This window comes from Ammospiza nelsoni, chromosome 2 (assembly GCF_027579445.1).
Source record: "Ammospiza nelsoni isolate bAmmNel1 chromosome 2, bAmmNel1.pri, whole genome shotgun sequence".
Classification (NCBI taxonomy): Eukaryota; Metazoa; Chordata; class Aves; order Passeriformes; family Passerellidae; genus Ammospiza; species Ammospiza nelsoni.
The window spans coordinates 86,698,920-86,716,583 of NC_080634.1; the positions used below are offsets into that span (position 1 = coordinate 86,698,920).

At 39.5% G+C, this 17,664-nt stretch overlaps 1 protein-coding gene across 3 annotated transcripts in view; it reads left to right on the forward strand.

Annotated features, from left to right (window-relative positions):
* Positions 1-11,295: 11,295 nt before the first annotated feature.
* HERC2 (HECT and RLD domain containing E3 ubiquitin protein ligase 2) overlaps positions 11,296-17,664 on the forward strand; it is a 102,480-nt gene continuing 96,111 nt past the window's right edge. For 2 of the 3 annotated variants that reach the window (XM_059493266.1, XM_059493268.1), the window contains exons 1-2: positions 11,302-11,375; positions 12,104-12,223. In XM_059493266.1, coding sequence (XP_059349249.1) covers positions 12,152-12,223 — 72 coding nt within the window. In that variant the 5' untranslated portion in view covers positions 11,302-11,375; positions 12,104-12,151. Of the gene's footprint in view, positions 11,376-12,103; positions 12,224-17,664 lie in introns of all 3 variants that reach the window. The other variant, XM_059493267.1, reaches the window with a different exon arrangement.

A 17,664-nucleotide genomic window follows, 5' to 3' on the forward strand; every position in this document is an offset into this window, starting at 1 on the left:
TGCAGAGGAGTTAGTGCCATGTTAGCTACTGAAATGAGAGCAGTTTGCATGAATGCAAAACTTCTGTCCTTATGTAGTTCTGAGCATTCAAAGCATCACCCACAAAGCCACTTATGACAGCTATGTAAAGTAGTTGGAGATCTGTTTGTTGCTTATCTTATAAAGAACCAAGGCATTGTCTACTTTTGCCCCTGCTGGACTTTGTCAGGGAAGATAATTTACAGCTAAGACTTTGTGAAACTCTTCCACAGAACAGCAAAAGATGCTAAAATCAGACGTAACTTATGTTTTCCAAAGTGTTGAAGATAATTAAAACTTACACTGATTTCTTAGCATATGGAAAATCTTCCAGCATACATACAGCCATGTACGTTTCAGCATCTCCTACATTACTCTGCTTATCGGCAGGGGATTGACATAGTAGTGAGGCTGTTACCTCAGCATTGTATTTAATACTGTGAACAATTGGTAAAAAGTGAAAAATTATGGCATGAGTGGGCTGATGTGCAATAATATTTTTATGGGGAGGCCCTTTTAGCTCCTCCCTTTTGTTTCCATTTCACTCTATGATAGCAGAGTGCTCTCTCATCTACTCAGTGAAGTGTTCTTGTGACATAACTGCAATAAGTGGTGGAGAAACTGCCTGAACTTCTTTTGGACTGTGCTCTGAATAACTCCTGTATTTGGTACCCAAAAGGAAGGATACAAGCAAATTACTATTAATTAACCAGTTAGTGAACAATAAAAATAGACCATACCGCCTAAATTAATATTCTAAAGTAATTTTCAAAAAATAGGTTTTCTGGAGCTCTTCCTCAGGGCTGGAGCATTAGAGAAAAATCTCACTGTAGAAGAGTCTTCAATAAAAAGCATCTCCTAGTGAAACTCATGTTGGCTTGCAGGTCTCAGACAAGAGATGACATTGGGGCAGCAGAGGGATGGGTGTGAGTCTCTCTGGTGACCAGTGACAGCACACAAGGAAATGGAATGAAGCGCTCTCAGAGGAGGTTTAGGTTGGATACCAGGAAAATGTTCTTCACTGGAGGCTCACCACAAGTGGTTGTCCACTGGAATGCCCAGATCCCCAGGGGTGTGGTGATGGCACCAAGCCTGTCAGGGTCCAAGAAGTCATATGGCTAAGTGTTAGGTAATCTTGTGAGAAGCAGCGAGTTGGAATTATCTTTATGCATCCCTTCCAACTTTAGAATAACATAAAATATCTTCATATTCTATTAAAGGATATGTTTTTTGGCTTACCAAGTTCCTAAGTAGATTAACTGTTTTGTTAAATATATGGTCATCTTATATTTTGGAATTAAACTATTTTCCTAATTATTATGTACATGAGAAATACATCATCATAGCTTGTTAATATGACAAGAAGCATTGTGTTTGTAGTGATATTTTTGTTGAGGTGACTAAGGCTAATAAATTTGATTTAAATTTGGCCATCATAATACTCTGCTAAAAAGTATTCTGATAGCGAAGAGAAGCTGTAATGACAATTTTGATCTAGCATTTTCTGAATAGAGAACTTTACAGTTAACACATGAACTGCTAACCAAATCTAGTTTGTAATTTCCTGGTAGTAAGCCAGCTGTAATGTAATGTAACAGGACTAACATAACTGGAGTGACTGCATTTAACTTATTATCAGAATTGATTTTAGAAATGAGATGAGAGTCCTGTGACCTCTCTTCTTAATTAAAAAAAAAGAGAAAAATATTCCAATTTTTTCTTAAATGTCACAGAAAGAACCATGACAAGAATTTACTCTGAGCACCATCTGTATATGTCCATTCTTCCAGCCTTACAATCTTGCTTCAGATTGCACTTCACTGTCGTTCTTGTGTAGTGAGCAGAAAGATGCCTGTACTTCTCAATTCCTCCATCTCACTTTGGGGTAGAATGAATTACATTTGAGGTGTCTATCCCTGGTCACTGACACTGGAAGTAGTCCAAAGGACTATCTCAGAATGGATAATGCTAGCAAAAATCAATCCTACCTGTACATTAGAGTGTATGTGGGAGGAGAATTGATGGTCACTGATTATAATAAAATTATATGCTTCTGGAGTATTATATCTGATATTTCTGTACTTTATGTGCATAATCTTAGTGGCATACCTCCAATTATATCTAGTTTAGACCCATGTAAATCAGTTCTGACTGGTTTACTCCGGGTCAAACTTTGTGTCTGTAGTTGTATTTCTCAGACAAGAAGAAAATACAACTGCATATTTCAGATGGGATTTCAGCTGTTTTTCCTCAAAACAGGAAGGAAGATGGTCACAATTTGAGTAACTCATAAAAGTAAAGTGATCTTTTTACCTATGACATATTGTAAATTAGTAAGATATTAACAAACATCACTAATACCAGAATCAGAACTATTTCAATATTAATGTGACAGGCTGTAAAACAAGATTTACCTTTTGGCTTTGCTTTCAAATGCAGTAGGTTACCTTCAAAGCCAGTTTTAATTTTCTCAGGTTCTCTTGATGCTGTGGTAATAAATAATAGTATCAAAGACAAAAGAAAATTGTCAGGCAACTGAAAAGAATTTAAAATGCCATCAGTAATGGAAAGGGTTCATTGTATGAGTGATAAAGGAAAAAAATCTGAAAATCACTCTTTAATGGATTATGGTGAAAGATGGAGTCCCTCTGGAAAGAAGTAGGAGCAGGAATCAGACTCTTCAGGTGGTGGAAGATGAGTATTTGGTGTTTTGAAATGCATGTGTGTACAGAGCCAGAAGTGCACACAATTACTGGGGTCATTTGTGTGAGTGGCAGGGAAGCTGTAGAGGAAGGGTTCTGAGTTTTATGATAAAGCAGGAGTCCTCCCACAGCATGGCTATCACAGAGGAGCATTCAGTGAACCTTAAAGCAAAGTTTTCATAAATGTTTGTTGGAATCTTCTATATTGTTTGCAAATAGTGCAGTAATTTGAAATTGATACGGATGAGAAGATTCATAGCAGCAGTTTGCCAGGCTCTAATTTTCTTCAAAGGAATATGAATAAGGCAGAAAAGATAATAGAAGTCTGATTTTTCAAAAATACTAATAACTGGCATGTTATTAGAAGTCTGATTTTTCAAAAAACTGTTCAAAAAATGTTGAAATGATGTGTCAGGGACAAATCTCTGATCTGGTTGAAAGGGCATGCAAAACTATGGCTCTGAAGAAAGCATTAATAATGGGCCCAGGTCCTGTGCAGTGTTCAGTGGTGTAAATACTTCTGTACTGAAAGCAGAAAAGACAACAGGTGCAAATGCTGTTGGTTGCAACAGTTTATTGTGCTTGCAGCCAACGTATCCATAGAAGACCTAGTACTGGAACAAGCTGAAGCACACATTGTCCCAGTAGATTGTTTTCCTTCCTGTTTGAGCTCATTTAATTTTAGATCACTAACATTGTTGGCATCCCAACCCCAAACTTTATGGTGCAATTTACATTATCAACATATCTGAAATATCATGCCTTTCTCCCTTGAGGATAAAACAAGTTCCTGAAATTGTAATATGTGAGGTTGGTAAAACAGAAGAGCTGCTAGAAACTCTGTTTATGAAAGGGCATGCTGGAGAAGCCCAGCACAGATTCTCCACAACAGTTTTTACACCTCTCTGTAATCAGAGCTGTGGACACTTGCCTGATTCATTAAGATGAGTAGCCTGATGTTATCTTGGGCTTGGATTTATTTAAAATATTAAAGGACAGACCTAACAATTTGTCTTTATTTTCTTCCCTCCTCCCCCACCCTGGCCATTATACCCAGGGTTGTGTTTTGACCCACCTGCCCCTCACCTTTCTATTCCACTGCTGGTGCCCCTCCCAACATCCTGTAGCCAGGACAATCCATGGCAAAAGATGAACTTGTCCTAACATTTTCTTGTTTTAAAGTAAATCTGTTCTTTTTTCCTTATGAAGCATTTTGGTATGAGAGGATACCATATGGCTCTAGGTCAACAAATCCTTTATAGAAATACCACTTCCTTTCCTGCTTAAATGAGTAAAGGTTCCCTATCAACATTCACAAAGGATTTCCCTATATATTGAGCAATGTATAAAAGCTAAAGTAGTCTTGGCCACCTTCCAGGCATTAGGAGAAATACAATACTCAGTAGCTTCTAAATGGGAAGAAGTAAAATTAGCATCCCACTTCCTTCTCATGTACTGGGAGATTTTCCTTATGCACTGATTATTGGCTAAAGGTTACTGTTCTCATCTCTATCTAGTAAAATTTCCTTCTGCTGCAGCCACCCACCCTAAATAAAGGACATGAGACTTTTTTATTTTTGAGATCAAATAGATGTAATGCTTTTTCTCATTTTGGCAAATAACTTTCATTTTGGTTCTAAGTTTTCTGCAACGACCTAGCTTTGCCTAATGAATTAGGAAAAAGTTGCAACATTTGTGTTTAAACTCAAAATTCAAAATGGTTTTGCTGCCGAAAGTGCCTACTGAACATCCCTCCATCATTTTAAATGATTGTGAAGCACTTGTGTTGCCTTGGCCATTGAAGGGTTAATTTGCAAATTTGGATACTGATAATGTATTTCCATGGTATTAGGACAATTCTGCCCTCAAGAGATAGGTTAGTATAACAATGATAGATTTCAATTTTCAGTGTAATACCATGTTGATTTTTACCACCCTTAGTGTTTCCTTGTTGTTTGGGGGGATTTTTAAATTACATCTTGACCAGTTTGCAAATCTAGTGTTTGTAGCTGAACAGTTTTATGAATATACTTTAGCACTATAATAAATCTTTAGATGGCATTATTACCTAACCTTATACAGAATGTTCTTGTAATTGAAAAGGCCTTTTAAATGCAAGCATTTTCTTCTTGGCTCTCAGTTGAGAATTGTATTTAATTTGAAAATGATAGACAGCCTATGGAAATTGCTATTTTCTAGTATATGGAGGATGCTCTTTTTTAGTATTTGGAATATATATATTTTTTTTTCCATCTGAATTGCTGACATATCCATTACTGTATGTCAAATGTTTTTAATTTCAACAGATCTGTAATAGATATCTGAATATCTGTGTGATATTCAGATATCTATTACAGATGTGTGATGTATGCTTCCAAAGTCTTATGAAGATCTGTCTAGTGGGCATACTCAAGCTGGCATTTCCAAAGCTACTTTGCAAGTCAGAGAACAGCATGCATCTCAAATATTTTATGGAGTGATTATTTTGAATTGATAATTTAAAGAAATAACAAGAAGAGCCACAGAGAATTCATTGCTGTTGATGCATTTAGAGATGTAGGATGAAATCTGATCAGACTGGTTTGGGCTGTAAAGCAAGAGACTTCCTGATAGAAACACTGGGTCTGGCCTGGGGGAAGAAAAACAACTGTTCTTCTCTAATGGAAGACGTAACCTGGAAAGCAAGCTTCTGGGCCTGTGTTTTCCTGGAAGACTGAAAACTATCATGGTTAGCATTGTGTGAGTGAGGCTGTATGGATGAGGAAGGTTATACCAGGCTGAATTTCTGAGCTTAATGAAGCTGAGGAAAATGTTACTGCATGCTTTAACAAGGGACAGGATTCACTAGAATATTAAAAATAATTAACTATGCAAAATGTAATTAACAATGAATTCTAATTAGCTACCTGTGGAAATTGTGCCTTTACTGTCACAGTTTTCCTTTTTCTTTTTTTTCCCACTCCTCTGTACTGTGAATTGCTTTTCCAACACCACCTCTGCAACTGAGCTGTGTCAGCTGTGCAGTATACTGTGATTCACACAACAGTGTTCTCACAAAGAAAAGTTGTCACAGGAGAAGAACTTGTTAAAATTTTGACTGTAAGCAATATTTGTCATTTTGAACTGGAATAATAAAAGACAGGGAAGGGTTAACCTAGTTCTGTTCAATGGAGAAACAACACAGTTTCCACACTAGAACTTACATGACTGCCTAGTAAAGGTAGGAGTGAAATCACCTTGGAAGTAATAATGCAAAGGATATAGGTTGGAAGGGAGATCCATTAGACAAATGGAAGAGATGTAGCAGGGCTGTTACTGCTGAAAATGAGAAAGGGACAGAAATCCATGCCCACAGATGGAAGATCTTGTTTCATTGTTCTGAGGAGTGTGAGGAAAGACAGTATACTGATTGCAGGAGGCTTGGGTTTCTGAACATGGAAGCTGCTTCCTTTGTTTGGTTATTCTTTTACTTATGTAAATAATATTTATTCAGTAATGAAAATGGTTAGTAGAAAGTGCTATTGTGACTGTTTAGAAATATTAGTGAATATGGGAAAGGAGGAGAATCCTCTTGTATCCTTACTGTTCTGTTTTCTCCCTGTAGAAAGCACTGGTGTGGCATAATAACATGTATTGACCAATTTGAACTGAGGGCATTCTTTGCAAATAACACAGTAAAGAAACAATGGGCCTTACCATGAGCTTTTAATTGTATAAAACTGAAATTTTGGCCAACTGCTCAGTTCAGAGAGTACTGAAAAAATAAAGGCTAATTGTAGAAATTTTCCCCTTTCTTTGGGAAAGCCTCCATACTTCAGAAGTAAGGCAGGGAATTCTCTGGGACTTGTTTTAAGCCTGAAGTGGACTGGATTTTGTGTTTTGTGTGTAATAATACACAAAGGCTTCCAAACTCAGTGGGACAGCTCAACACAAATGGCTCTTGACAAAAAAAATGACAAACAAAACAGGCATTGTCTCGCAGTGAGGAGCTAGGCACTGCTCTTACAGAGATGGTTTTGTGTCCCGTTCACATGCATAACACTTCTTGATATTCACTAATGAGAGACAAAACCACCCCATATTCCACTGCTGTTATCACTAGAATGGATTCCCTAGAGCGCACACATTTAAAATTATTATTAATTAGAAAAGATTTCATGCTGACACTGAGAAGACCTGCAGGTAGGACTAGATGCTCTTTTTAAGTAAACATATACTTGCTTATTTTTGTCCCTCTTCATGAAAAAAAAAAAGTAAAAATTGCTCTCACCATTTGTTCATTGGCTCTTATGGTTTTGCATTTCGTTATTTGAGAATGCAATTGCCTCAATTTTTGAGCAAGCTGCAGCACTAAGAATGATGCCTGGAGAACTGATTTGCAGGATCATATAACCCTGCTTTAAGATGGAAATATGCATCAGGAGAGTGAAACACAAGGCTTAGACTGGTAACATTTCAACACTTTCTTTTGAACTTGCCTTCTGAAGTCTGTCAGATCTTCATTATGTTGGCCAGTCTAAAGTGATACAGCTCGCCATTGCTATGTAAATAACATCAGAATAACAGCTATTGGTGGTCTTAATACTGCAAATGCTCTGTATAAAGTCAAACTTCAGGCTTCTGAGACTTCAAATTTTCTGATTATTTGAAAAATAAAATTGTTTTTAATAATGTTATCAAATGAATTATTCATGTAGTTGTACCAGACATACTTACTGTCTGGAAAATGTGGCGGGTGCATATTTTTATAATTGAGAATGCCATTTGATATTGCCCCATGCTATTATAGTGCATTTCAAATGGAAAAAAATGTTCATCAGAAGTGAAGTCTAAATCTGGGTATACAAAATAACCCATAAATTCTTCATAAGTATCTCTGGCTTTGAATTTCCATGGTTACTGCACCCAAATACAATTTTTGTTGAAGTGAGTGTGTACCTGCTAATTGGACCAGTGATTCAAATCTAACAAATTGGATCATTGAGCATTTTTCAAATTCTTCACATCAGGAGCTACAGTAAAGGCTATTGCAATTTTTTATTTAATAAAAGAAAACTTCTGGACATCAATGTAGACTGTCTAAAGACGATAATCTCGAAAAGCCAAACCAAAAGTAGCAGTGAATGTTGCATATACAAATTATGTTATTTAGATATGACTTGCAAATCATTTAAACAAGCAGTAGGAACAAGCAGTGGGCACTGTGGTTTCAAGCAAGTTTTTATAATTCCTTTTAGATTGGGCTCCATACATAAAATATAGAATCATAAAAATATCCTGACTTGGAAGGGACCCACATGCATCGAGTCCGACTCCTGGCCCTGCATAGGACACTTCCAAGAATCACACCATATTCCTGAGAATGTTGTCCAAATGCTTCTTGAACTCTGTCAGGCTGGTGCTGTGACCACTTTCCTGGGAAGCCTGTTCTGTTGCCCAACCACCCTCTGGGTGAAAATCACTTTCTTAGTAGCCAGCATAAGCCTCCCCTGGCAACTTCAGGCCATTTCATTGGGTCTTGTCACTAGCCAACACAAAGAGCTGTGTCTGCCCCTCCTCTTTCTCTCACGAGGGAGTTGTATGCTGTGATGGGGTCACCCCTCAGTCTCCTCTTCTCCTAGCTAAACAGACAAAGTGACCTCAGGTCCTACTCATACAACTTCCCTTCAAGGTCCTTCACTATCGTTGTGTCCCTCCTTTGGACACTCTCTAAGAGCTTGACATCTTTTCTATATTGCAGTGCCCAAAACTGCACACAATATTCAAGGTGAGGCTGTCCCAGTGCAGAGAAGAGCAGGACAATTCCCTCCCTTGCCCAGCTGGCCATGATGTGCCTGATGCACCCCAGGGCATGGCTGGCCATCCTGGCTGCCAGGGCACTGCTGGCTCATGTTCAACTTGCCATCAACCAGGACCCACAGATCTTCTGCTGCTCTCCAGCACCTCGTTCCTCAGTTGGGATGCACATCCAGGGATGCCCCATCTCAGGTGTAGAATCTGGCACTTGTCCTTGCTGAAACTCATTGCCCAGCCCTCTGATCTGTCAAGATATCTCTGCAAGGTCTCTCTGGTTTTGGGGGAGTCCACAACTCCTTCCAATTAGTATCACTGGCAAACTTATTTAGTATCCAAAGTAATTTATGAAAATATTGAAGAGCACTGACCCTAAAATGGAGCCCTACCAAACTGCACTAGTGCCAGGTCACCAGCCTGATGTAACACCACTTACTGTAACCCTTTGTGTCTGACCCATGAGCCAGTTGCTCACCCATTGCATGTGTTTATCCATCTGAATGATGAGCAATGAAACTGATGGGCCTGGAGTTACCAGGGCTATCCCTCTTGCCCTGCTTGAAAATTGGGATAACACTGATGGGCTCCGGTGCCTTCAAAAGCATTTTCACAGGGGACCATGCTAACTAGTTCCCTGAGCAGCCTGAAGTCTGTTCTCCTCATATCCAGAGGTGAAGTTTTGATGGCACTTTGCCTCTTGCCAACAGAGAATTTAAACTGAGTTGCTTTGGGACTGTTGTGGCAAATACAGCCATAAATCACCACCTCATCCTGACACCCTCTCAGTTAGCAAACTGAAAAATCAAGGAGGGCACCCTTCCTAGTCAGCTGCCTTAACATCTGTATCAAGAAGTTATTGGCTGGGAGTTATTGGCTGGGTGTTTTAGGAAACTTCTGGGCCTGCTTGTACCAGCTGTGTTAACCCTGTTAACATCTGGCAAGTTGAAATCCGCCATAAGGATGGTGGATTTCAAGGGTGATTGATTTAGAGGTGTCCCTTCATTCTTTAAAGAATAATTCATCAGTGTTGCTGTCCTGGCTGGGTGACCTATATTAAACTCCGACGATGACATCCGCTTTATTTGTCTGTCCCTTAATCCTTATCTTTCAAAGCAGTTTTTTATCCCTTTCTGAATTATGTCAATATGACTACTTTCTTACATTTTCAGTCTGCCAGGTAAGACAAGAGTAAAGTATTTCCCATCCTGCTGCACTAACATTGTAGGCATTTGGGAAGGTTTTTCAAAGGAAACTACTTTTGGTTTTGAAGGCTTATATTTTAAAATTTCTATGAGTAACATGGGGAAATGGAGTATTTCTATATTTTCATATAAATTTTGAGGCATTTTAGAAGTTTTGTAGAGTGTTTTGCTTCAAGTGCCTACTACATCTTGATTCAAGAGAGGTCTGTGATAAATGACACACTAACCAGTTAGGTCATGGTTTCATATTTTACTTTGAAAAGAAGCCTGGAGAATAAAATTCCCTGTTTTATTACAATGCTTCTTACATAATAACTACAACTAAATGTTGTGTACCTTTGCCTAAATGCCAGCAAATGGTCTCAGTTCTGTTAGCATTTCATTGACATTCAGTCTGTGGCTTCATGCTGGCCAAAGCCAATAATAGTCCCATCTGCCAAGTCTTGCTCTACATTCCTAATTCCTTAGCTGCCAGGGAACAGGAGTCTAAGTATTGTGAGAAACTTGACTTTTGGTTTATTTGAATTTCAAACTAGTAATATACATCCCCAACAAACTTATGCTGAAGGATGATTATTTGCCTCAGAGCAGCTTTTCCCTTGAGCAATCAGTCATAGTTGCCTCCAGACTCCTGTCATTGCCTGCCATTAGCAAGTTCACACTTTATTCCCCAGCATCCTTATTCCTTCATGTGTAGTGGTGTCACTTCACTGTTCCCAGCCTCTGTTCCTTCCCTGGTTACAGAAGATGCAGAGGAGGCAGAGTTACTGATGTCTTCTTTGCATTGGTCTTTACTTACACGACCAGCAATGGGCAGAAATTGACGCACAGGAAGGTCCAGCTGAATATGAGTTTCTTTAGCATGTGACTGACCTTGCACTGGAACAGATTGTGCAGAGGGGTTGTGGAGTCCCGTTCGTTGGAGATATTCAAGAAGCATGAGGACAATCAGAGTCACAGTATTATTAGGGTTGGCAAAGCCTTTGGAGGTCATCCAGTCCAACCCCTCTGCCAAGGCAGGGTCACCTAGAGCAGGCTGCACAGGAACGCAGCAAGGTGGGCTCCGGATGTCTCCAGAGAGACACAGCGTGCTGAGCCCGTGCTCCAGGATGGCCCTGCCTGAGCAGGGAGGCTGCACCAGATGCCCCAGGGTGGTCCCTTCCAACCTTTCCCACTCTGAGATTCTGTTTGCCTCCGAGCTACTCATTACTAACCTTTCTCATCTGAAACACTTAAAAGCTACTTTATTTAAGAAATCAACAGCACAGTTTGCAGATGGCCCTTCAATGACTTAAACAACCCTTTTCGTTTTTTTTAACTTTAATCTCTACATCCCGGCGGTAAGGATGCTCGGATGCCCGTTACTGCCGGCGCGGCTCCGCCCGCCTGCCCGCGGCGCTGCCCGCCCCGCTGCGGGACAGGATGTCCCGCCTCCCGCCGCTCTCCCCATTGGCAGGGAGCTCCGCTGGCGTACGGGGGGCCGAGCTTTGCCCGTCTCCAGTAGCGGCGGAGCGAGGGAGGGATCGGCCGGCGGCTCTGCCGGCGGAGGGGTGGGGGGTGGGCGGGCGAGGGAAGGAGGGGCGAGGATTACCCGGGGCCGAGCGGGCGGCGGTGCAGCGGGAGCCGGAGCCGGAGCCGCCGTCGCTGCTGCGGCTGCTCGGTGAGTGTGGGAGCCCCGGCGGGCTCGGGGGCGGCGGGAGGCAGGGGCGGCAGCGCCGTGGGGCGGCGGGGGGAGCGCGGCCTCCGCTCCGCATCCCGGGGGCGCCGCGGGAGGGGCAGGCGGGGCAGGGCAGGGCAGGGCCGGCCCCCGCGGCGCCCCCTGCCCGGGCGGGGCTCCGGCTCTGGCTCTGGCTCTGGCTCTGCCCACGCTCCCCGCGCCCCCGGGCCGGCCCCGGGCTGCCCGGCGGGTGGGCGCCGTCAGGGCGGTGACAGCGGGGCGGGAGCGCGGGGGTGGGATGCTCGGGAGAGGGGGAGCCCCCGCCTCGGGGAGGAGGGGGTGCGGGTGACCCTGATAATCGCTTTATGTTGGCCTGCGGCTTGCGTAATCTGCGATCAATTATTTATTTCATGCACCACTTGCGGGGCTGAGGGGCAGCGTTCAGGCCTTTGGTGTGGCTCAGTGCAGCAGAAGGGAGGCTTCCTTCCCACGGGTGTGATAGGGAGGGGATGTGCAGGCTTTTTTCTGGGTTCAGGTAGTATTCCTGATGCGTGTTCCTCTCCCCGTGCGAATTCGGGGGATGTGAACGAGCGAGGTCCTTCTTCGTGATATATTTTTGAAGATCAAGTGGAAGTCGACCTAGTCTGAACAAAAATAACCTTGTGTGGTTTACTTCATGTGCTAGATTGTCCTTTTTTTTTATTTTTTCCTTCTCTCTGCTCATTCTGTAGCAGGTTGGGCTGCTCAGCCAGCCTGGAGAGAAGGCTGAAGAAGGAAACATGTCTTCTGATTCTTTTTGTCTGTCTGCTCAAGCAAGGTTTGACTCCAAATGGTTGAAGACAGACTTGCAGGTAAGGACTTTGGTCATATTGCATTCTGACCTTTCAGGTGCTGTTCAAGGATGCTTTTAGTCCAAAAAGCTGACAAGTAGAAGATTGCAGCTCTTGAGATATGTATAGGTTTTCCCAAGTATGCTGATTTATAAGTGGCTTTGAAGAAACAGCAGGTTATTTTGATCTGCAAATAGATCTGCGTTTTCAGTCCAGTCCCTTCTGCTTTGAAACAAGCTGGGCTACATATGTGTGTTATCTTTGCTGAGTGTCAAAGCTCCTAGCAGAGTATGTCTGCTAGAACTATAAATTCTTATTTAGGCTGTTGCTAAATGTCTTGCCTGCATATGAGCTGGCAGTTTTAATGCACAGGAGAACTGAAGCAAAAGGCGATGCAAATGTAATTTATATTTTGAAGGATTCCAATTAGATTTTGCTGTAGTTGTTTGCATTATGAATAGAGGGTTCCTTTAAATTATGTCTTTTTGAGTTTTTTGTCAAAGGTACAAGGTGTAAATGGAAATGGTCTTCATTGAAAGATACCAGTATTTGGTGGAAGTTTTCTTTTGTCTTAGAAGATTTCTTCATTTAGCAAAGTTGTGTGATATGGGGAGGAGGAGGATATTAATATGTTTTCTCAATTCAGATTTTGTGAATAAGTGGAAAATACAGAGAAATAGAGTAGTTTGGACCAGTTATGTTTGTTGTAGATGAAATGAATAACTAGATTAAGTCCTTGTCTCTTCACCTTCCTTTACCCAGATATTGCATATGGATCTCTTACTCTGAATAACCTTTCCACGTTTCAACTCAAAACTGTGAAATTCTTTTTGGGATGGGCCAGCCAGTGTTATTCTTTTGTTACTGTTAATGATAATGCTCCTGAAAAACTCTTAAAAATTCCATCTTTGTGACTTTATTCCAGATTAGCTGCTGATAGTCTACATGCTTGAGTTGTTCTTATGGTTAGACAAGGGTTTTTCCCCATGCAGTTGTGATTTGAAAGCAGCCTTTCTCCAGTATTTTACATCAAACAAGATAAATTGGAATCAGAAGTGACAGATATAGCCTAAGAGGTTCCATTATTTAGTAGGTCTTGAATGTAAATGCTATGAAATGACAGGGCTTGCTCTTGATTTGGTTAGATTAATTTTATTTTCATCTTTCGTTCCTACCAAAGTAAAATTTCAGTCAAAGTTAGAGGTTTTCTCTAAAGTAAATAAAGATGCTGTACAACATTTTGGAGGTAAGCATATTAAGAAATAGAGAAATACTTTTTGTTTTCAGAAGAGTGGCTTTTAGATTACAAGTATATTGTATATAATGATTGTTGAATACGGGGAAATTTATCTGAAAAAGTGGCAACCTTTGTTTGTAACACCTGCTGACTATGCATTGCCTTTTTTTACTTCTCTATTATATGGGGTGAAAAATGTGACTGTTCATGTGATTTATCAGATTTTCCTTTTTCGTAGTGCCTTTTTTCCTACATCCCTTTTTTTTCCTATTTATTTAAACTTTTATAGGAGGTTTCAGTTGCCATCCTAAGTTTTATGGGTTATTTTCAGTTGTGTGTATAAATGCAATGATAATATTTGTGATTTATGAGACTGTAGCTTAGTTGATATGTTACAAGACTTCCTTTTAATAATAAAAATCTTCATTTGCAGCATATTTCTATTAATAAATGCTCTTACTTACACAAGTTCTTTATGTGTAATAACAAGTTAAACTCTTAATTGCCAGAGTACCCTTTTTTTTTTCTTTCTTCCAATCAAGCTGTAGTCAGAATAATGAGAATAATGAAATAAGAGAACAGTAATGATTTGTCATGTGCTGAATGCAACATCATTTCTCTGGAATCTGAAGACAAGCCAGGCCTCCTGGGTATAATATAATTTTCTTATTAGGTTACCTGTTCTTGGTATTACACAAGTCCTCATCACAGAATACTTAATTGGATGTGTGTGTTCAGTATTTTGAAAAATTGAGCCTGTGAATATTGAGTAGCATCTTTTAATGTATTAAATGGCAGATGCCTTCTGTAAAGGACAGGGGTTCTGGCCTCTGGAGAATTTTTCTACTACATGAATGATTGTTTTAGCTACTGGTTGGCTAGCATGACCTAGCAGCATGTGGTTATTTTTTTAATAGGTATAAATCCTGTGTCTTAATCCTTTAAGTTTTATGTGTACTGAATATGTAGATTTCTTAATGTGCTTGTTTTTACTGGCTCAGCTGTAGAAGAACCCCATTGGTGCTCAAGGGACTGTCAGGAATTGAAACAGTACTATGAGAGGTCTGAAGAAGACACACTAAATTTATGTGGAAGGATTAAGATGACTACAAATTGTTTGGAATTGGACCCTGGAACTCTTCAATTTGTAGCTACATTTTTAACTTCTCATTGTACAGCAGTCCAAGAATGAGTAGGTGACAGTCCTTGTAGAAACAGAATTATTCTGGGGAATTACCTTAGGAGGCATACAAAGACTACAAAATTTGGGGTGTATAGCTAAGATTGGAAGTAAAATGGTTTCATTTGGTCATTTGGTGGCCTAGTAGCTTCAAAGTACCTTTTTGTTTTACTTTTTTTACTTTGTGGCTATTGCCAGGGAGTTTGTTTTATAGACTTGGTAACTGGCAGTTACTGATGATTAGGCCAATGAAATCTCTCTGAAAATGATTGTATTCTTTTTGGTATTAGCTCAAGAAGATGTTGCATGAATAGTGCAATACTCAATATTCTAGTACCATTTGCATTAATAAGTATTATGTGTGGTGTTAATACAATAAGAAAAGAATGACATGTGGATTGTAGCATGGCTTGTGTTTAATCACCTGTGTGCGTCACTGTTGCAGCTGGTGTCCAGGCCAAATTGAAATGTTCTTCCTCAGTTTTGGGATGTTACTGCTGTGAGATAAGGGCAGTGGGATGTAGCATGTTATTACTGCTCTTAAGTGAATATCAAAGGCACAAGTCCTTCTGTAGTAGCAGTGACCTTCTGGCCTGCACAATTACCTGACATGCTGTGAAATGTTAATGGAACTGAATCTTCACAATGTTTTTTGCTTACATTAATTTTTCTGAAACTGAGCAAGGCTATTTTAGGAGGCCAAAGTGCTCCACAAAGATCCAAATGCAACCTGTCTTTTTTAAAACTTTGTAATTATTTGTATGATTTATGGCTACTAGTGTAATTTTGAAGTGCTCAGAAACATTTCTTGTACTTAAAAAAATCTAAATTTCCTGGTGGAGCAAAATAGGATATTCTGTGTTATCTGTAAAAACAGACTGTTACAACAGCTGAAATATCAGGGTAGTACAGCTGAATATGAGAACATCAGTACACAATATGTAGTATGTTCTTCTATGACATGTATCAACAGGATGTGTATAACATCACCATTAATAAAATAGTCTTGTGAAGTTATGAAATAGGTGGATTTTAGTGTAGGCCACTTTTTCGTGTATCATTCTTAATACAGTTGCTTGAATTTATAAGTTATTTCTTTAGATTTGAATTAATGCATTGAAAAGGCCTACCCATTGTTGACTATTACTAGTAGAAACATTTATAGCAAACTTTGTGTGTCATGGGAGATTGTGTTTCAATGACTGTTCCTAAGGGAGACATGCTTTATTATAAAAAGAGAAGATTAAAATTGTTTACTTAAACCTAGGTAGGTACCCAGTTTGTGGAATCAAACTGTGCTTAAAATAATTTTGATTAAATAGATGTACTGTACAAGTAAATTAGAATCTTATGCAGAGTCCTTTAATTAGTGATGGATGAATAACTAAAAACTAGAATTGCTGTGAGCTAATGGGATGCATGTGTGTGTTCAAATGGAGTTTAATTGGGCTGCTTATTCTGGATCCTGTGGAGAACTGTTGTCCTTAATAGCAAGAGTTAGAGGGAAAAACTTTCATTTTCCTGTAGTGTGGAGAAAAACTTTAGGCAACAGTCAAGGTATAGGAGCTGTCTGCAATAGGAAAAGGAAGTTATTTCCATCAGTTTTGATTGAGTTCATGCTTGGCAGACTATTTCTGTCATTATCTTTTGTCACAGAGATGAAAGTATTTTTTTTTAAATTAAATAGCCACCTTTAAGAGTTGCATTAGTTTGAAACATTTTTATCTTTCCTTTGAAGTTACATTCATCATTTTTATTATCTTGAAAATCCTACCTTCCAACATTCAGATGAGTGTATTTACTTGGGAGAAAATTATGTAAAGAAATGATGTCTTGGCTATTAAAAGCAAGAAGTTGGTGAAAGTTGCCTTCTCTATTTTGTTGTTTCTGGTTAATCTTCTTTGCTTTGGTTTTCTGATGAAAAAAATAAAGGGCTTATTTGGAAGCTCTTACAGTAAACTGCAAATGAGGACTCCTTTGGAATTAAAGGAAATGAACTTTGTGATACCAATTTTTAAAAGTTATTTTAAAAGTGAAGTAGTGCTGTCTCTCCTAAATAAGTGATTTCCAGATGGAGGGAAAAACACTATATGTGGTGTGATAGGTTAGAGAAATTAGATTTAACACATAGGTTCAAATATTTGAGTTCAGACAGAGCTATTCTTCAGATGCTGAAAGATAGGGAATTACTTAGTTTTTTGTGTGTGTGACTATTAACTGTTAATTTTCCAGCAAGTGGAAAACCAGCACCCTGCTCTTACGGGGATGTTTCTAGTTTAACCCCAAATCTGTTGAAGTAAAGTGGGGCTGCTGAACTTTCCAATTTTGCTCTCTGAGCTCTCGAGCACTGTGTTTAGGGGTAGTGATGTTGCACTGTGCTCTGCATAGGTGTGATAAGCAGCTGTGCTCTCAGGGCATGCCTCCTTCTGCAGGGGAGGAAGGAAGCTAGGACAAAATACCAAGACAACAATGAGAAAGGAAACACAAATTGAATGGATTCAAAAAAGCAAAAACAAAAGAGACTTAGTAAAGGACTTATTCTTCTGTGATTTTCTTCACTACTACTGGGCTGAAAGTTTTTTTCACTTAAGTATTTTTCTAGTGAGAAAAGTTTTTCATGTAGTCTTTGAAATACAGCCAGTGGCTAATGCAAAAATAAGTGAATAGCAGAACAGATTCTCCACTACCCTTGGCAATTCTGAGGTTAAGATTATTTAAGTAGCTTATATTTTAAATCCATATTGATGTTCTGTGGTTATGAAGTCAGTTTCTTAAATTTCCAGTGCAATTATATAACCAAGAATCCTACCTAAGTCAATCCTTTGTCCTTTTCCTGGCTACATTTTTCTTGAGTTCAAGTTAACTTTTATGAAGGCTTCTATGCTTTTTGCAGGGGAGTTTATGAAACCACCTTGATAACATAATCTAATGTACTACATAGAGTTTGTCTAATTAAAATAGTTGACTTCAAAGCAAAATCAGAGCTGCTGATTATTCTTAAAATAACTTACTGAAAGCAAAATTTTAGCAGTGCTTTGAGAATTC